General features: G+C 43.7%; 6 protein-coding genes across 7 annotated transcripts; 3 read left to right on the plus strand and 3 right to left on the minus strand.

Annotated features, from left to right (window-relative positions):
* Positions 1-403: 403 nt before the first annotated feature.
* Positions 404-2672, plus strand: LOC108032791 (PAT complex subunit CCDC47). Its single transcript, XM_017106795.3, has 4 exons — positions 404-818; positions 1276-1824; positions 1882-2229; positions 2298-2672. The coding sequence occupies exons 1-4, from the start codon at positions 525-527 to the stop codon at positions 2535-2537; spliced, it is 1431 nt and encodes a 476-aa protein (XP_016962284.1). The 5' UTR covers positions 404-524; the 3' UTR covers positions 2538-2672.
* Positions 2673-2833: 161 nt separating this feature from the next.
* On the minus strand, positions 2834-5451 carry LOC108032751 (uncharacterized). The gene is made up of 2 exons (XM_017106741.3): positions 4016-5451; positions 2834-3955 (listed from the first exon to the last, which is right to left on the minus strand). The coding sequence occupies exons 1-2, from the start codon at positions 5188-5190 to the stop codon at positions 3091-3093; spliced, it is 2040 nt and encodes a 679-aa protein (XP_016962230.1). The 5' UTR covers positions 5191-5451; the 3' UTR covers positions 2834-3090.
* A 401-nt stretch (positions 5452-5852) lies between these two features.
* LOC108032752 (myosin-2 heavy chain, non muscle) lies at positions 5853-8246 on the plus strand. Of its 2 annotated transcripts, XM_050885464.1 has the most exons (3): positions 5853-6918; positions 7078-7425; positions 7477-8246. In XM_050885464.1, exons 1-3 carry the CDS (start codon positions 6013-6015, stop codon positions 8068-8070), a joined length of 1848 nt encoding a protein of 615 aa, XP_050741421.1. In that variant the 5' UTR covers positions 5853-6012; the 3' UTR covers positions 8071-8246. The 2 variants fall into 2 exon arrangements, with proteins under 2 accessions (XP_050741421.1, XP_016962231.1); XM_017106742.2 differs by having other exon boundaries at positions 5854-6918; positions 7078-8246.
* Positions 8247-8290: 44 nt separating this feature from the next.
* Positions 8291-9733, minus strand: LOC108032753 (MAM and LDL-receptor class A domain-containing protein 1-like). The gene is made up of 3 exons (XM_017106743.2): positions 9414-9733; positions 8815-9340; positions 8291-8750 (listed from the first exon to the last, which is right to left on the minus strand). Exons 1-3 carry the CDS (start codon positions 9619-9621, stop codon positions 8291-8293), a joined length of 1194 nt encoding a protein of 397 aa, XP_016962232.1. The 5' UTR covers positions 9622-9733.
* A 1377-nt stretch (positions 9734-11110) lies between these two features.
* Positions 11111-12194, minus strand: LOC108032342 (MAM and LDL-receptor class A domain-containing protein 1-like). Its single transcript, XM_050884980.1, has 3 exons — positions 11767-12194; positions 11493-11646; positions 11111-11413 (listed from the first exon to the last, which is right to left on the minus strand). The coding sequence occupies exons 1-3, from the start codon at positions 12057-12059 to the stop codon at positions 11111-11113; spliced, it is 750 nt and encodes a 249-aa protein (XP_050740937.1). The 5' UTR covers positions 12060-12194.
* Positions 12195-15740: 3546 nt separating this feature from the next.
* Positions 15741-18127, plus strand: LOC108032818 (uncharacterized). Its single transcript, XM_017106832.3, has one exon. The coding sequence runs from the start codon at positions 15822-15824 to the stop codon at positions 17823-17825; it is 2004 nt and encodes a 667-aa protein (XP_016962321.1). The 5' UTR covers positions 15741-15821; the 3' UTR covers positions 17826-18127.
* The last annotated feature ends 563 nt before the right edge of the window (positions 18128-18690 follow it).

The raw sequence follows: 18690 nt of genomic DNA on the forward strand, positions 1-18690 counted from the left end.
CTTTGCGGCTTGTTTTCTCCATTTGAGAGAAGTGAACTTTTAAATGGAATGAGTTGGTAGACTTATCAGTTTCATGCCATTCCACAATTGTAATTGAGCAGTCACGACATGTGTAATTTATCAGAAACCTATTCCTTATTCGTAATCATACCACACGTGTGGGGGAATTCCACTCGAAAAAGAAAAAGCAAAACAAATTTTAAATCTGAAATAAAAAAATGTTTTTGATACTAACTTAAAATACAATAAAGCAAAAAAATATCCAAATACTAAGGAAAATTTGTTTAAATAAAAACGATTTAACCGCCGATTTTTGGCAACACATCGATGGACCGCCCAATATCGATATCATTGGCGGCTATCGGATAAAACATCGATGGCCGATGCATCGATGTTTCTTGACACCACTAATTTAACCTAGTTTTTTTTTCTTAATTAGTGAAAAGTTTTAGGACGACATTTAGATAAATTGTAAGTTAAGTGGACCGCCAGATTGGGCCGACGTCATCCAATCCCATCTAAAGATGCGACCAGTATTCGCATTCCTGCTCCTGGCGCTGCTGTGCTTTGCCAGCACAAAGTCGGAGAGTGATTTCGAAGAAGACGACAGCGATGATTTTGCCGAATTCGACGACGGCAATTTCTATGCGGAGCCAGCGGCCAAGAACGCGGACTCCTTCACCGGAGGAGCAGGAGCCAGCCACGGGGAGTCCCGGGAGGATGCGCCGGCCAAGGAGCCGCGCAAGCCAGCACAAAATGTGGACAGCGACGAGGAGGACGGACTCGTGGAGGATGACGACGAATTCGAGCACTTCCAGGTAAACAACGTCAGGTGTTCGCTTCACAGGGCCAAGGACTTTGAGCCACTGCATATTGAATCGTTTTCAATGTTTAATTAATAGGTTTTTATCGATTTGAAACTTTCTGTTTGGGTTTTGGCGATGTTTTGTCTTGGGGTCATTCTACTATTCCGTTGGAAAGTTAAAAAAAAATCTTTAGCTAATTCAAATAAGGTTTCTGAGCTTTCACCTTAGCTATTTATTTGTTTAACTTATGTAGAACTAAAAGTTTTTGACGCACTGTACCTACAGATATGTTACAACTATTACAAAAGTTACTTACCCAATTATGTAACTAGATATCAGTTGGAGTTACTGAAGATCGACTGTACCCGCATGTTTTTATTCATAGAAAAATATATAGTATTTTACATTATTATATTCTTTTAAACAATACCACTATTTAAATAAAGACAAATATTTAATATACTTTTAGGACGAGGAAGAGTTCGAGGGCTACGATGGCGGAGACTCCAAGGACCCGCCCATCGACCAGAAAGTTGAGCCCAAACTCAACATACCCAACATCCCGCTGCACTTCCGCACCCACTGGGACTCCTACTGGATGGAGATGCTCATGGTGGCCGGCCTGCTGGCCTACTTTGCCAACTTCTTTGCAGGAAAGGCCAAGAACGCACGCTTAGCGCAGCTCTGGTTCAGTACGCACAGAGCCCTGCTGGACGAGAACTTCGCTCTGGTGGGCGACGATGGCAAGGCGGAGAACGAGAATCCCGGACTGATCAAGGAGAGCGAGAGTCTGTACACCTTGTGGTGCTCCGGCAGGACCTGCTGCGAGGGCATGCTCGTTGAGCTTAAGATGATCAAGCGACAGGATCTGGTGTCCCTGGTGGCGGGATTGATGCGACCCCAGCTCGATCAGGCCCACATCAAAATTGAACTCACACGCGGCGTAATGGATGCATTTGTATTTGCAGTCGGTACCAAAAAGACCATAACCAAGGTGTTTAAGGAGTACACAGATCTGGTAGGGGAACGAACTTAATTGTCAATGCTTACACTTAATACCCCCTTTCACCAACAGAGCAAGTTCTGTAGTCTAGTCGGCAAGCCGGAGGATCGCTACAATGTGCCCACCGGCTTTGGCGTGCTCTCCGAAGTGCCAGAGGCCACGTCCGCCATACTCGAGTCACGTGTTATTACTGCACTTAACAAGTACCAAAGCTATATCGATTACCTGCACATTTCGGACCAGTTCAGTGGGCCCATCCAGCAGGAGGAGGGCGGCACTTTGAAGCAGCCCGAGACCAAAGCCGTTCTCCTCGCCGGCTTCAATCTGCCCAAGCACGCCGAAATGGAAACCATTAAACCGTTGTTATTGTTGATCTTTTATTTGATGGAGCGCCTGAAGACCTATCGCATGTCCAAGGAGGTAATTTTCTATGATTTATATGAGGGAATTATGTTCGAGCTAAGACTAATTTGTTCTGAATATTCCAGGGCAAAGCCAAGTCCGACAAAAATCGCCAGCGCGTGGAGGAGGAGTTCTTGAAGAGCACCCATGCCGCTCGGGCCGAAGCTGCTGCTCAGCGCCGCGAGGACAAGCGCAAGCAGGAGAAGGAGCGCATTCTGGCCGACGAGGACCCGGAGAAGCAGCGCCGTTGGGAGGCCAAGGAGCAGAAGCGGCAGGCCAAGAGGAATGCGCCCAAGATGAAGAGACTGGCCGTTAAGTCCCTGTAGATTTGCCTCTAGTGTGCCATTAACCGCAAGCAGCGCTCTTCCTTAATGTACACAAACCGACCATTTGTAGTTGTTCCTCTCAAATGCCAGAATAAAGCAATATCTATTTGTTTCCTATGGAGCGCCAAAACAAAAGCACCAGTTCTGCCTACCTAACCTGGATCGTACAATGTTCTAGACTGTTAGAAAGCTGATAAGGAACGTTGAGATAGTGCGTCAGATAAGTTTAGGCTTCTCTAAGATAATCCCTTGTTATATGGAGTAAAATGAATGATTGTCGTCGGCTGTCAAGTAACTCATTTTGACTTCGTTTCATCTTGACCCGAAACATTAATGTTGTATATCGACTAAGGCAATTCATATTAAATATTTTTTAGGTTTTTATCCAAATTGGCCGAAAAAACTAATATATTTATAAGATTGACTAGGATTTTGGTTACAAATAGACCTACAAGATAAGCTTTGTGAATGGTTAACGATCAAATTTGACAAGTATTTGCACAGGCACTTCGCTATGTTGGATGCTGCGAGGAGTTTATGCTTGTGTTCCCGTTTAGCACTTGACGGGGAAACAGTTCTCGTTGGACACATAGGCGATATGATTGCGCAGCGTTTTGATCTGCTTCTGGGCGGCATCGAAGCTGTAGGAGAGGGTATTCAGCTGGCCTTGCATTTCCCGGATCACAGCCTCCCGATCATTGACGGACAGCGAGGCAGTAGCTCGGCACTGGGCCAACTCCTTCTCCAGCCGATTGATCTGCTCCTGCTGCTGGGACTTGATCAATTCGGCCCGTTCCTTGGTGCCGGCAATAATCTTGGCGGATTCGGTGCGCAGGGTGTCCAGATCGTCTTGCGTGGACTTCAGCTGTTCGCAGAAGAGATCCCGCTGTCGAAGGAGCTCCTCCAGTTCGTTCCGGGCCTGCGTGAGTTCCATCTGGCACTGGGCCAACTGGGGTCGCACATCGACATTGGGCTGCTGCTCCAGCTGAGCCTTGCAAGCCTTCAGCTCCTTGCAGACCACCACCAATTTCGTCTGCATCTCGTCCTTCTCCTTGCACACCTGGGCCAGCTTCAGTTGCTCGTTCTCGAGGAGCTTGGGAAAGTGGAGCAGTTCGTTGAGCTTCTCCTGGAACTTGGCTCGGATCTCCTTGACCTCGGTGTTGATCTGCTGTTCGATGCGTTTGTTGTTCATGTTCAGCTTATCGAGGGAGACGCACTGCTCCTCGACCTTCTGCTGCGCCAGCAGGTACTTGTTGCGGTAATCCTCCAGCTGCTGCGACTGCTCCTTCATGATGCACTTGAACTCCAGCTGCTCCTCCTTGAGTTCGTTGACCCGGGCGCGAAGGAGATTTAGTTCCGCGGCATCGGCATCCCCGTCGCCCCCTTTCGATGGGCAGGGACCGCAGATGCCCTTCATCCTGCAGGAGAAAGTGGTTTACAATTCGGTGCTAATATTAAAAAAAAACCCAATAACCAACCGCTTCTGCATCTCCTTCATCTGGCAGTCCTTGCGCTGGAACTCGGTCAGCAGCCTGGTGTAGTTCTCCTTCATCTTCTCGTACTTGTCCGCCTTGGTGTTCCGCTTTCCGCCGCAGATCACCAGTGGGTCGGGCTCCTCGGGACACGGAGGTCGGGGAGGGCAGGGTCTTGAGCAGGGATCCTCCTCCTCATCCTCGCTATCGTCGCCGCCGTCGCATGGCTCCGGGCCGTCCCGGTTGGTCACCTCCTGGAGCAACTTCTTCACCGATGACTGCATGCTCTGGATGCGTCGCTTCAGCTTCTCCAGGGACTCGCACTTGGCGGCGGGCGAGGATTGTGGAGTGGGGCAAGGTGCAGCCTTTTGAGGCCTTCTCTTTGGCGGACAGGGCGGAGGACAGGGGGCAATGCTGCTGCTGCTGCTCTCCGGACAGGGACCTTGGCAGGGACCTGGACAGGGTGGCGGACAGGGCTTGGGACAGGGTCCTGGAACGCAAACCGGCTGCTTCTTGCAGCTCATGATGGCGCAGGCAATCTCCTCGATCATCTTCTTGTCCTCCGGACAGGCGCCCTTCATTTTCTGCATGGCCTTTTGCAGGGCGCAGATCAGCTTGTCATCCTGCCCGGCCATGTCGCGCTGACCACCTCCTCCTCCGCCCCCGCAAACACTGGCACACGAGCTGGGCTCATCGCTGCAGGGATCCGTGGCACTGCCAGCCGGCGCACAGGGTCCTATGCCGCACATGTACGGCGACAGGTTGTCCTCGTCCACGGTGGTGGTCATCGGCAGCTCCTTGTAGTGCCGGTGGGAGCCAAAGTTCTGCAGCTGCACCGCCCGGTTCATCATGGTGTGCAGCTTGATGTTCTCCTGCTCCATGCAGATCCTCAGTCGCTTGATCTCGCGCAGCTCATTGCGCGTCTTGCACGGCTTGGCGCACATGTCCATGATGTTGCTCTTGATGTCCTGGATGATCTTGTTCTGGCAGTCGATCTCTTTGATCAGCGCCAGGTACTCCATGTACATGCGCTTCTGCTCGGGATCGTCGGAGGATTCGCCCAGCTTGGAGAAGAGGTCCTCGTCGGGACCCTCCTCCATCATGTGCTGCTCGCCGAGGTACTGGTTCTCATCGTCCTCGTACTCGCCCCCCTCATCCGTGTACTCTGTGTTCTCCGCCATCGCGTCTTAGTTTCAGTTACCGATTCAGCCAAAAAACGAATAGAAGTTGGGCTATCTAGTCTGGAAATTTACAATTTTTTTAAAATCTTTTCGCGGTTAGAGTTACTAGCGATTTTGGGCTACTTCTATTCAAGGCAAGGAAATTTAACACATATTCTGAAGGAAAAAATTTCGAAAGTTTTAGAAAAATTCAGTTGTTTTCTTCATAAACGAATAAAATGAACTGAAAGACCCTCGGACGCTCGGCCTGGGCAGTGGGCAACAGATTTGGAATGGCCTGCTCGGACTTTGTGGAGAGAAAAGGAAGGTCCCGGATCACTGGGTTGGGCACAGGCTGCTCTACGGATGGATTGGAGCATCGGGGAAGGTCGAGAACATGTCCTGCAGAGGGAGCAATGTGTATCCAGGCATTTGTTCGGCGAAACAAACCACTATATTTTCTACTGCCGCTCCTTAATTTAAAGGCAATGAAATTTTGTAATAAATAATTTACAAGTTTAATAATCACATTAGAAAATTTAAATGTTCTTATTTTATATACAGAAGGGAGTATATGGATAAAACTTAAAATTCCTCGAATACATTAAAACATAAGATAAACTAAATCTCAATGATAGTTTCTTCCTCCAACAGCGATTCCTATATGAGTAGGCGTAACAGCATATCTTCCATCAAATAATTTTCGTAACGTCTAACGTAAAAATTCTACTTTTTTTGGGTAACGAATGTGTCATAACGTTTTAAAAAAATTCTCTGTTGGCCAAAAACAGTGCAAAAAATTAATCAAGTGAATTGTAAACAAAATAGGCTAAATTTTCGTAAATGTTAAAGCCGTTCAGGGGGCCGCTAGCCGTAAGACAACGCACACTTGGGTTCCGACCAAAAAATCGGGAGGGAGAACGCACCGCCTCGATGGGATTGGACTTCGAACTGGATGAGAAGAGCGGAGATCAGCCCGATGTGAAGAGTAGCTATGTCAGCCTGTCCCGTCAGAACTCAAATATCAAGGATACGATGAGTGCCAGCAGTCTGGGCTTCCGGAACCATTGTAGTCCGAGTATTATGAAACTCCCCAAAAGTGGTAAGGAAGGTAGAGAAGTTAGTCTAATCATGAGTGATGGAGAACCAGAACCAGGGGATCCGGACGGGAGGTTGCCCAGCTCGGAAGCTATTGGAAGCAAACTGAAGGAGGAACTGTGCAAGTACAAGCAGGAGCTCAAGGAGTACAATGAAACCACCAAGGACCTGGAGGAGAAGTATATGAAAATCAACTTCGAGCTGAGCGAAATGCAGCAGAAGCACGATCACTTTGTGTCCAGCAGGGGGCAATCTTCGGAAATGGATATGGGCAGTGAGGCGGATCCGGGTGGTTTCTACAGCTCGGCCAGCAGCGTGGCCTCGAAAATGACCATCCGTCGAAAGAGTCCCCAGATCCTGCGCAGCAATACCAGTTTCATGACGGTTCTTTCCGCCCAGAGTTCCTGTGACGAAATCAGACGGAAGAAGTACTCAACCGAAGGATGTCGTCACCAGCCGAAGCATCATCGAAACAAGGAAAGCCTCTCATCACAGGTGGACAGTGTTTTCGATAGCCGGATTGTGGAGACTCTGGCCAACCGTCATGTGAAGCGGAGAAAAAGATCCTTGGAGCAGGATGATCGGGAGAGGGAGCCCGCATCTTTCAAGGACGTCTATAATGTGCTGAAGGATGTGATCAACACCTCACAGGTAGAATTTGTTTAAGGGGCATTCACTAAGGTTTAAAAACCACTCGTGAAGGTGTCTAGAAGTATGCAACAATTCTTACGATCTTGCTTCTAGAAACCTTTAATCTTATTAAAAGATTAAAATTCAAAATTGATCTTTATTATCATCATCCTTATATAGGACCATAAGTACAAGCACGAACGAGATCGGGAGAGGGACAGAGATTCGGGAGACCTGAGCCAGCTGCTGACGACCATCAAGAGCCTGAAGAGCGAGCAGCACCAGTTCCGGACGCTCATTCGGCAGCAGCAGGAACGGATTGCGGACTACCACACGCGGTGTGTCAAGGCACAGGACATCATGAGCACCCAAAAGCACGAGATCGAAAAGCTGCATGTGAACAACAAGCAGTTGGAGTCGAGCATATATCACGACATCGACAGTCTGCGATCCAAGATCGACAACAAACTGAAGAGTGTGTCCCATCTGCCCAAGATGATGCGGGACGAGCACACTAAATACGAGAAGGTAATGCGGGAAAACTGTCTGCTGGCGGATAAACTACATGCCCTCCAACAGGAAGCCATGCAACTGAAGGTCAAGATCGATGATCTAGGCCGCAGAAAGCTGGTCACCATCAATCGATTGAAGGCGGCCGAACGGGACCTGAAGATATTCAAAAACTACAACTCGGCCCTGAAGACGGAGAAGCGGAAACTAACGCAGGAGCTGACCACGACGAAGGATCAACTGGAACAGCTGCAGGCGAGCAGTAAAAGACAACTTTCCCGCCATCGCGAGCAAAGCGAAAAGCAGCGCCGCGATCTCCAGAAGAAGATCTACGACCTCGAACTGAAACTGAGTAGGAGCCAGAACTCCACGTCCAGCTTGATCCAGGAACGGGATAGCCTGATAGCTGAACTCCAGACGCAGCTGCACACCTTGGTCCACAATTTCGAGGTGTCGCAGAAGCATATAAGGGTTCTACGGCGTCACATCTACTCGATGACGAATCCGGGTGGAGCGGGCATTGGCTGTGCTGGCGGTGGTTCGGCTGGCATTGCCCATTTGGCGGGCGCTGGTTCCCATCGACCCAGTCTGATCAGGATAAGTCAGCAGGGGTCCAGCACTGGACGACTCGGTAGCCCGCGAACGCTGAAGGCCAAGATCTAGAGGGGAGTTGCCCCAGACCTAGATCGGAGCCATCAGCTGTCCAGGCAACTTGAGGGCACGGTTGTCGCCTTGGCCGTGTCATCAAGTTGCCTGGACACTTGCCGCCGTTATCGAAACACCATTGATTTCACTCTAATGATCATGTAAACTTGTCACGTTTTTAAAAGTCACTTTAATGATGGGTTTTAATGTGTTGCGGCATTTGGGTTGGTTCAGAACACTATTCAAGGCTCTCCCGTTCCATAAGATTCCAAAGCCCCGCAAAAGCAGTCTCGTTGATGGGATTTGTGACGAGACCAGTGACGCACTCCCTAATATAATTCAGGCAACAGCTACTGTTTCTAAGGCACGATTCGTGGCATCCACAGCCCGCGTTAAGGTAGCGCCCGGAAATTGTGGCTTGGCCACAAGAACCTGTGCAATTTGCCATTTCGTAGAACAGTCCAAGGTCGGTCAGCGGTGCTTCTGGTGTTGATGGTAGTTCGGTGGTAGTCTCTACGATACCTTGGCATTCCTCACCAGTCATCAGCTTCACGTCGTCGATGGCAATGTCTCCGAATCGGGACCCCTCATCCGAGGCTGTGAAAATCACTTGGAAGTCCTGGTGCACCTCGTCGATGGGCATCGTGTGCTCCAGCCACTTGGCACCCCTAGGGCCAGTAATTCTTAGTTTGCTAGAACTGAAAGAACATTTTGGAATGCACATTTTTCCATCAGGAAAGAGGAAAACCTTTATCAACCCACTTGGCCCTGAACTTGTTCCACATGTCCCACAAGGTCATCGAAACGGGCTTAATGGAGACTACCAGGCTGCCCACTCCCCGTCCGAGCATGAAGTAGTGGAACCGAAAGCAAGCGTTCTTTAGACTGAGTTTCCTTGGATAGACTGGCGATAGAAAGTGGAAGCTGCCGAAGGAGTCGTCCATCAGCACGTAGTGTCCTTGGCCTGAACTCCGGAATGTGTGATCGGTTTGAGGTCCTGTTTTTATGGACTGGAAGTCGTCCAACACACTGATCCGTTTCCAAGACCCTAAAACCTTTTTCTCCGTCGTCCAACCGCACATATCTTCGGTCTCGAAGTCGCAGGAATAGTCGCTCGAGTGGTTCGGCATCCTACAGGATCCTAACTGGGTACTCCACTTCTGTGCATCGCAGTAGGCGGATCGATGTCCAACCACGTAGTACCCATCCAGACATGTGACTTTAGCCTTCATAGGAGAATTCAAAACATATCCGTTGTCAATTTGCTCGTATTGAACGCATCCGCTTTCTGAAATAATAGTTAAAAAATTAGTTAATTTCTTCCCCAAACATAAGGCCTAGTTTCATTATCTATTACATACTGGCACAAAACGGTTTCTTTCCTCGAATTCTACCGCGGTCACAGGTGAACACCATTGTGCCTTGCAGAAGGTAACTATAACCGCATCGAAAATGTACAGATCCATTGACCATTTCACTCCAACCATTTTCCAGCTGAAAGGATTCTTCACATTTTCCATTCGCCGAGTGAAAAAGGTATATCAGAAGTAGGGCCCAAAAACATTTCATAGCCTTATTTGAAATAAAAGAAAAGAAAGTATGCTAATACGCGAGATGTAAAATAATTATGAGGCGATCTTATTCCAAAAACTTTAAAGTTCCGAAATTGCGAATGTTTTCATCTCGGAGCAGCAACTTCGACTGCACCGAATTCCATTTATGTGACCCATAGCGCACAGGGTGAGTATAAATGACTTGATATTTCTTATCAACACTAACATAATAATCGTTTATTTGTATTATTTTTTATCTTGAGTAAAAGTCATTGTACAAAAAATTTTTTAAACTGCCAAAGCTAAGTCAAAAACTCTTTGAAAGTACCTAAAGGTCTTAGTCAGTACTGACGCAGAGAGCTTAAAGGGTTTCGTCCGCATCGCGGCCGCATTTTAAATACTTCTTGTGAAGTGAAATCTAGAAATTATGTGAAGCTAAGAAAATTAAAGCCACTGTAGCCACGGTTTTGTCCGAACGAGTCATTTAACGATCAAAAGAAAACAGCATTTTAATGTGGATAAATTCAGTTTTCTACGAACCAACAGTTTTTAAAAATATTGAACAAAAACATTTTGGCAGAACTTTGTTTTATTTTCTTTGTTTATAACGTTTTTTTTGTTAATTTTTGAATCTTCCCGTGACGAGACTATGGTTCTAAGGATTTTAATTCAAAAGATCTTCATCTTTGCGGATATTTTTTACTGAGTAAACTAAGTAAATGTGTTTTTTCGTTTGAGGAATTTAAAAAATTATGCTACTTCTAGCGATCGAGTGTTGAAAAATACTTTAAGCTGCTAAGTTTATAAAAGTTATACATGCTAGTAAAGCAAAAAAGGATTTTTTTAAATCCTGGAATCGGCTGTAGTCCTTGATAGTCCTTTATAATAAATACTGCTGAATTTATATTACATACTATTTAAACAAAACTTTATTTAGATTAACTTCTTTAAACATTGGAAGAGTCAACCTTCAAGACCCTGGCCTTGTTTTACATGTACCTCCCATTTATCTGAATTTTTTTAAGGTATATCGACCAGAAATTAAAAATTAAAATTTGCAGTGCTCGTGGGCTGATTTGTACCCAACATTTTATTAAAATGAAAAATCGTTAGCTTAAAAATTAAAAATGAACAATGAAAATAATTAAAAAGAGCGGAACAACCTAACAATAATAGCTCTTAGAAGTATAGATTAGCGCTCCAATTCCTGCAAAATTTAAAATAAATAAATATACATACTGGCAAAGCCAAGGCCAGGATACCGATTGAAATATATAACCAAGTGTTAGAGGAGCTGTTACTATCTTTTTTAGTCAAAGAGCTGGCGGCACGTGCTTGCGGAATGGTGGGGATTGGTGATTGCGTAGTGCTCGACTTTGGTGGCTCAGTGGTGGGTTTTGGTGGATCTGAGCTTTTCGACACTGGTCCCTGCGGTTGAACTGGTTTTTGAGGTTGAACTGCTCCCTGCGGTTGAACTGGTGATTGAAGAGCTGCTTGCGGTTGAACTATTGCTGGTGATTGACGAGCTGCCTGCGGTGGAACTGGTGCTGGTGATTGAAGAGCTGCTTGCGGTGGAACTGGTGCTGGTGATTGAAGAGCTGCTTGCGGTGGAACTGGTGCTGGTGATTGAAGAGCTGCTTGCGGTTGAACTGTTGCTGGTGATTTAAGAGCTGCTTGCGGTGGAACTGGTGCTGGTGATTGAAGAGGTGCATGCGGTTGAACTGTTGCTGGTGATTGACGAGCTGCTTGCGATGGAACTGGTGCTGGTGATTGAAGAGCTGCTTGCGGTGGAACTGGTGCTTGCCATACTATTCCATTATAAGGACTTGGTAGTGTCGGCCCTTTGGGATTTGGTGGGTCCTGGTCTATGGGCTGTGCACAATCCACACCGGGCATCAGCTCCACGTCGTCGATGGCAATGTCTGCGAACTGACCTCCCGCATTTTTACCCGTGAAGACAACTCTAAAGTCCTGTTCCATTTTGGGGATGGGGATACACCCAGTTAACCAATCGGCTTCTTGGGATCCATTTATACTATGCCTAATAGAATATAGATAGAAGGTAAAAATTACAAAATTAGCATAAAACGAAAAAGTATCTGATATTAAATATAACAATTATTAGGGGAGCTTTGCCCTTCTTATAAACTTAGCAACTTACCTATGAATAGTGCCATTGATGGGGTCGGAGTCCGGTGCAACGGATATTATCAGGGAATCCACTCCCCGACCGAACATGTAGTAGCGGAACGAGAAGCAGGCTTTCTGCTGACTGAGTTCCTTGGGATACCTAGGCGATAGCAGGTAGTAGCTGTCCGAGGACTTGCCAGTCCCAGTCACCATCCGCATGTAGTATCCATCGGTTTCGCTGTCGGTCAGGGGTCCGGTTTCCTTGTAATGGAAGTGGGTGACATAGCTGACCCTCATCCAAACACTAGGAGTTGGGTACGGCATCCAGCCACATCTGTTCGCGCTCTCGAAATTGCAGGAGTAAGCCGTTTTGTTTTCAGGCCCACATTCAACTAGATCGTTGCTCCACTTTTCTCCATCGCAATAGGCAACGGAATGTCCAAACAAGTCTAGATTCGAGCATGATATCTCCCGCTTCAGTAAATTGGTAGCACTCCCGTTTTTTAATTTGCAGCCGCTTTCTAAAATCAGCAGCAATAAGAGACTTAGTGTATGCATTTACACAACATTTACTTTCTAATATTGCTACATTTAGTTAATTGTCTTAGAATAAGTTTTTCTTGGGTTTACTATGATTTACGATTTTACTGCTCGATATGTAACAATTTCATGTTTTTTTTTGATAAAAACGTAGTTTTTATAAAATTAACACAACAATTTAAACAAATATTTAGCACTTACTGGCACAGAATGGCTTTTCTTCTGTAATTAGACCATCTCCATTGCAAGATAGCTCCGCACTTCCTATCAGGGTATAACCGGGATCGCACTTAAATGCTACTGAAAAATTATTGTCCTTATATATGACTTCTCCGTGATGTAAAGTTAAAGAATCTACACACAATGCATTTGTGTGGTCTATAGTATAGATTAAAAGCAGTACAAAAGCCCAGTATAACGCCATAGTTGCAAGCACAGCGATTTTAGTTTTAGGTATATAAACCACGAAAGTGGAAGAAGGACTGACCGATCCGTGTTTAGCGAACGAACTCAAACCCTCCGAAAAGCTAAAATTTTTAAATTTGGATAAGGAAACAACGACTGAGCTGATAAAAAAGTTTTGGCGAAACTGTTATTTTCAAAAACCTAAAGTGCGCAACGGCAGATTAGCTCCGCATTATACCCAGAACTTCAGTTGTTCAATTTTCATAGTAAAAATTATTCATTGGACATTTTGTTGAAGGAGTCTTTGATGACAAACATATTTGTGTCGTGGTCTCGAAAACCACGCGATGGGCACCGGAAACGCCGCCCCTTATAAACTTCAAAAGACTTTATTCTTTTTTGCAAAAACTAAAACCTACAAAAGTATTTATAGCCTCAATCTGTACTTAAAATAATGGTTTGACATATTTCTAAAAAAGTTTCATTATTTTGTTTGAAATTGGTAGTTCATTCGGCATTTTGTGATCTCATTCCAAGCCTAAGTACGCAGCCAACAATTGCCGATCAAAATATGCAATGTAAACAATACCATTCTAAAGAAATCCACTTTGCTTTTTCCTACAGCTGATTCACATTGAATACAGCATCGGACGGGTGTTGTATATGTGCAATAATATGTAAACAATTTCCACAGCCACTTTGGAGCGTGATTCTGTGCGAAAAGTGTTTGAAAACGGGCGGTCTTCGTGGGCGCCAGTGGAATTAAAGGGGCAGGGAATTGGGGTCGATGAATACGAAGAAAATAGGAAGCATTCTTCTGAGGAGAATGGTAGAAAGAGAGCATAGAGAGAGCATCAGCAAATCTAAATATATACCAACGAGAAATAATTTTTGATATTACAAAAAATATTAATGCTAAGGCTGGCGACTACCAGATACCTGCTTTATCTTGCAAATTTGATTTTTATTAAGAAAATTTCATCATACGCAACTACCAGATACCTGCTTTAACTTGCAAATTTGATTTTTATTAAGCTGACTAAAAACAGTGTAAATAAATGCCTAATTAAAAAAATATAATTTAAATATTATCAAAATTTCATCATACGCAACTACCAGATACCTGCTTTAACTTGCAAATTTGATTTTTATTAAGCTGACTAAAAACAGTGTAAATAAATGCCTAATTAAAAAAATATAATTTAAATATTATCAAAATTTCATCATACTCGACTACCAGATACCTGTTTTAACTTGCAAATTTGATTTTTATTAAGCTATCTAAAAACCAGATACCTGCTTTAACTTGCAAATTTGATTTTTATTAAGCTGTCTTAAAACAATGCAATTAAATGCCCAATTAAACAAATATAATTTAAATATTATCAAAATTTCATCATACTCGACTACCAGATACCTGTTTTAACTTGCAAATTTGATTTTTATTAAGTTGCTTAAAAACAGTGCAATTAAATGCCTAATTAAACAAATATAATTTAAATATTATCAAAATTTCATCATACTCGACTACCAGATACCTGTTTTAACTTGCAAATTTGATTTTTATTAAGCTGTCTAAAAACAGTGCAATTAAATGCCCAATTAAACAAATATAATTTAAATATTATCCAAATTTCATCACACTCGACTACCAGATACCTGCTTTAACTTGCAAATTTGATTTTTATTAAGCTGTCTTAAAACAATGCAATTAAATGCCCAATTAAACAAATATAATTTAAATATTATCAAAATTTCATCATACTCGGCTACCTGATACCTGTTTTAACTTGCAAATTTGATTTTTATTAAGCTGTCTAAAAACAGTGCAATTAAATGCCCAATTAAACAAATATAATTTAAATATTATCCAAATTTCATCACACTCGACTACCAGATACCTGCTTTAACTTGCAAATTTGATTTTTATTAAGCTGTCTTAAAACAATGCAATTAAATGCCCAATTAAACAAATATAATTTAAATATTATCAAAATTTCATCATACTCGACTACCAGATACCTGTTTTAACTTGCAAATTTGATTTTTATTAAGTTGCTTAAAAACAGTGCAATTAAATGCCTAATTAAACAAATATAATTTAAATATTATCAAAATTTCATCATACTCGACTACCAGATACCTGTTTTAACTTGCAAATTTGATTTTTATTAAGCTGTCTAAAAACAGTGCAATTAAATGCCCAATTAAACAAATATAATTTAAATATTATCCAAATTTCATCACACTCGACTACCAGATACCTGTTTTAACTTGCAAATTTGATTTTTATTAAGCTGTCTAAAAACAGTGCAATTAAATGCCCAATTAAACAAATATAATTTAAATATTATCCAAATTTCATCACACTCGACTACCAGATACCTGCTTTAACTTGCAAATTTGATTTTTATTAAGCTGTCTTAAAACAGTGCAATTAAATGCTCAATTAAACAAATATAATTTAAATATTATCAAAATTTCATCATACTCGGCTACCAGATACCTGTTTTAACTTGCAAATTTGATTTTTATTAAGTTGCTTAAAAACAGTGCAATTAAATGCCTAATTAAACAAATATAATTTAAATATTATCAAAATTTCATCAAATTTCCAAATAAGACGTAAGCTGTTGTTCGGAATTTTTTTATTTTAATCTAGATTTTTGACATTTCTGGCAAAATGTGAAATGGCCCATTTACGCAAGTTGACTTCCGGTCTATATAAATTCCATGATTTGAGATTGCGAAACTAATTTTTTTTTATAAAACATTCCGATAAGTTTGTGGCACTCTATTTCCTATTTCCTTCCTGTTCATGGCGGCTTATCAGCTCTGAAAATTCCTACCATTTGCCTGGCCATAAGGGCCAGCATTTGTTTTTTTAGTCGCAGCCAAAAGAGAGATACATACAGCATGCCTTGCCAATTAAGAGGAGAGGGTAGCATCCAATGGGAGATGGCCAGCGGGGAGCATATTGAAATGAAGCCAAAGGTGCGCCGATGTTTCGGCTTTTCAGTTTGGCTTTTCCAATGTGAGGGTCGCTCGGCGATTTGTTCTCGCCTCAGTTTGATTTTCGCACACGACGCGGACGAGCACGGATGAGTTGATAGCTTAGCGGATTCGCAGTGACACGCTCCGATGGGCACATCGCATTTTTCCGAGATGATGACGCAGTGCGTCTTCGTCGCTGTCGTATCGCTGATTTTGTCACACGTGCGGGCAGCTGGCGAAGAGACGATGTCTTCCGCCTACGGGTCCATATCATCGCCGCCCGCTTGCGTCATTCGGGCAACGCTCTACATGACACCCTCTGCGAGGAGGAGCGGCCAGGACTTTGGATTGCCTCTGGATATCGATTGCAGTGGAAACCATACGCTGGAACTGGGTTCCTTCGACTTGGGTGCCCAACGAGTGGCCGGAAAGAGGCATGTTCTGCTCGATGGCTCCGAAACACCTCCCTTGGGCATCTCCAGCTATGGTCTCGAATACCTGGATAATTGTGTGGATCTAGAAAGCATAGAGGTCCAACGATTTGTGGGCGATGCCACTCTGAAACTAAGCTGTGGAGGGGCTTTAATGCCGAATCTCACCACAGTATCCCTAAAAAACAATGAGCTGGGCACATTAAGTGAAGATACTTTCCAGGACTTGCCGCATCTGAAGCTAGTTCAACTGCAACATAACTCCCTGAGATACCTGGAAAGTCTTCAAGGCTCTGTGGAACTGGAAGAGCTGTATGTCCAAGACGAAAATGAATTGGTTCTTAAGGATAATAAGTTCCTGCTGCAGCTGCCTGGGTTAAGAAAACTCAGTTTGATGAATATCAAACAAATAGAGGGAACATTTCTCAACACCTTACCGCAAAATTTAACCGATCTTACACTCAAAGATGCACCCATCCAACCAGGGGACCTCATACTTAAAGATGGTATAGCCAAGTTGGTTAATGTTAGCCTCACAAATTGCCAGTTGCGACACTTCGCCTTGGACCCTCCTCACAATCTGGACCTTGTTTATCTAAACCTAAGTGGCAATGCTTTGAAGTCTTTCAACATAAGTTTCCATGATGGGCCAAGTACGCTGATCACCTTGGATTTAAGCAGAAACAAGCTGGAGCAGCTGAACTCCACATGGTTTTATAGGACGACCAGCCTGCGGAGTCTCTACCTGCAGGAGAATCACTTCCATTCGTTGTCGCTCTTTCAATTGGGTTTGCTTTCTCCGGCAACCATTCAGCACATTGATTTGAGATCCAATGAACTAATGAGTTTTGGGGAGACAGGAAAGGCAAACTATCCGTACTGGAATCCACAGCTTCGGATTTCAATCGATGATAATCCCTGGAGCTGCCAGTGGTTGCTGGACTTCTATCACAGCCAGCCCCAGTTATTTCGGGTTTTCCAGTACTCCAAATACATATCCCATATCAATGTTAATGGGTTGACCTGTAAGCCCCAAGAACCGCCCACGGAAGAACCGCCCAAGTTGAGGAGAATTATGCATGTGAGGATCAATGGTTCGGAGTCGGACTCTTCGATTCCCGTGGCACATCCCCAGAGAAATGTTTCCAGTTTTACGGTCCTGTACGGAAATCCCGTAGAACTGCACCGAAGTCAGCGATCCTTGGCACTGATAATCGTATTCATGTTGCCTCTAGGAATCGCCTTTCTTTTCCTCTTGCTCTATCTCTACCTGCACTGCGAGCGACTCTTCCATTTGTCCTACTACGCGTCGGGATTGCCTTGTTTCGGTGGCGAAAAGTCCTCCAGTGGACCAAGATTCGTGGACCATGTGGACATTGTGCGCTACCCCATAGCAAATGGCAATGGTAATGGTTCCGCAGTGGATTTGGAAACGGAACTGCCAGACGGCTACGAGACTCCGGTGAGTGGAGGTGCCTCGATTTGCAATTGCACGGGTCACAGGGAATCCGCCTGCTCCAGGACGCATCACGTCACCTACGAGTCCCTGCCCACTGAACTGCCGTATCAACTGTACGCAGAGATCAAGGAGCAGGTGGACGAGAGTGGAGACCCAGACGAGATGTTGGCCGCCTCTGCAGCTCCCACGGCTCCCATCTACGATCATCTGTCCTTCGTGGAGGAGATGCCAAAACTGGACGAACTGAGAGACATTTCCTAAATAAATAAAGCACAAACATAATACTTAGTATACTCATAGAGCAAATAAGATGTACATATAAAATTAAAACGATGCGATTTTGGAAACTATGAAAAATGAAAATTAATTTCCAACATTGGCCGTACATTTATGGTAAGTGTCATACGAGTATTGAATGTTAGGCAGGAATGCTCTATGACACTCCCTGAAAAGTAGCTTGCTCCCATTCAAGAGTTTTTGCATAAGATTCATGGTATTGTTTTTATTATTAAGAATTTTTGCAATTAACTTTAATAAAAAAAAACTTTAAAGCGTTACCAAAATGCTCAAAAACGTATTAATGATATCATTACATTTCAGTTACAATTGGAGGGTTTTTTTATAGTATAAAAGCCAGAGCGTTAGAGTAGTAAATCAAATTGGCATCAGCATGCCGAGATGGAGTTCTGGTTTTAATCAAAAGAAATCTCAAGAGACCCCACACGCTACAATATAATATAAAAGATCTTAACTTAAAGGAAGTCACGGGTTATACACTGTAAGCAAAAAGTTCCGGCATTATCCGAATATAGAAAGCAAGTATTAGGGAGAATTTCATTTGCCCTGTGGTCGATTCCGGAAATTCCCAATCTATATAAATATAATAGCCATTGTTTCTTAAACTTTTTTTTTCTTGATGCTGATAAGGAATATATAGTGCGCTGATCCACCGTTGCGCACTTTAAGTTTTTGAAAATAGCAGTTTCGCAAGAACTTTATCAGCTGAGTCGTTGTTTCTTTATCCAGTTTTCTTAAAACAATGCAATTAAATGCCCAATTAAACAAATATAATTTAAATATTATCAAAATTTCATCATACTCGACTACCAGATACCTGTTTTAACTT

The sequence above is a fragment of the Drosophila biarmipes genome, chromosome 2L, assembly GCF_025231255.1.
Source record: "Drosophila biarmipes strain raj3 chromosome 2L, RU_DBia_V1.1, whole genome shotgun sequence".
Taxonomy (NCBI): Eukaryota; Metazoa; Arthropoda; class Insecta; order Diptera; family Drosophilidae; genus Drosophila; species Drosophila biarmipes.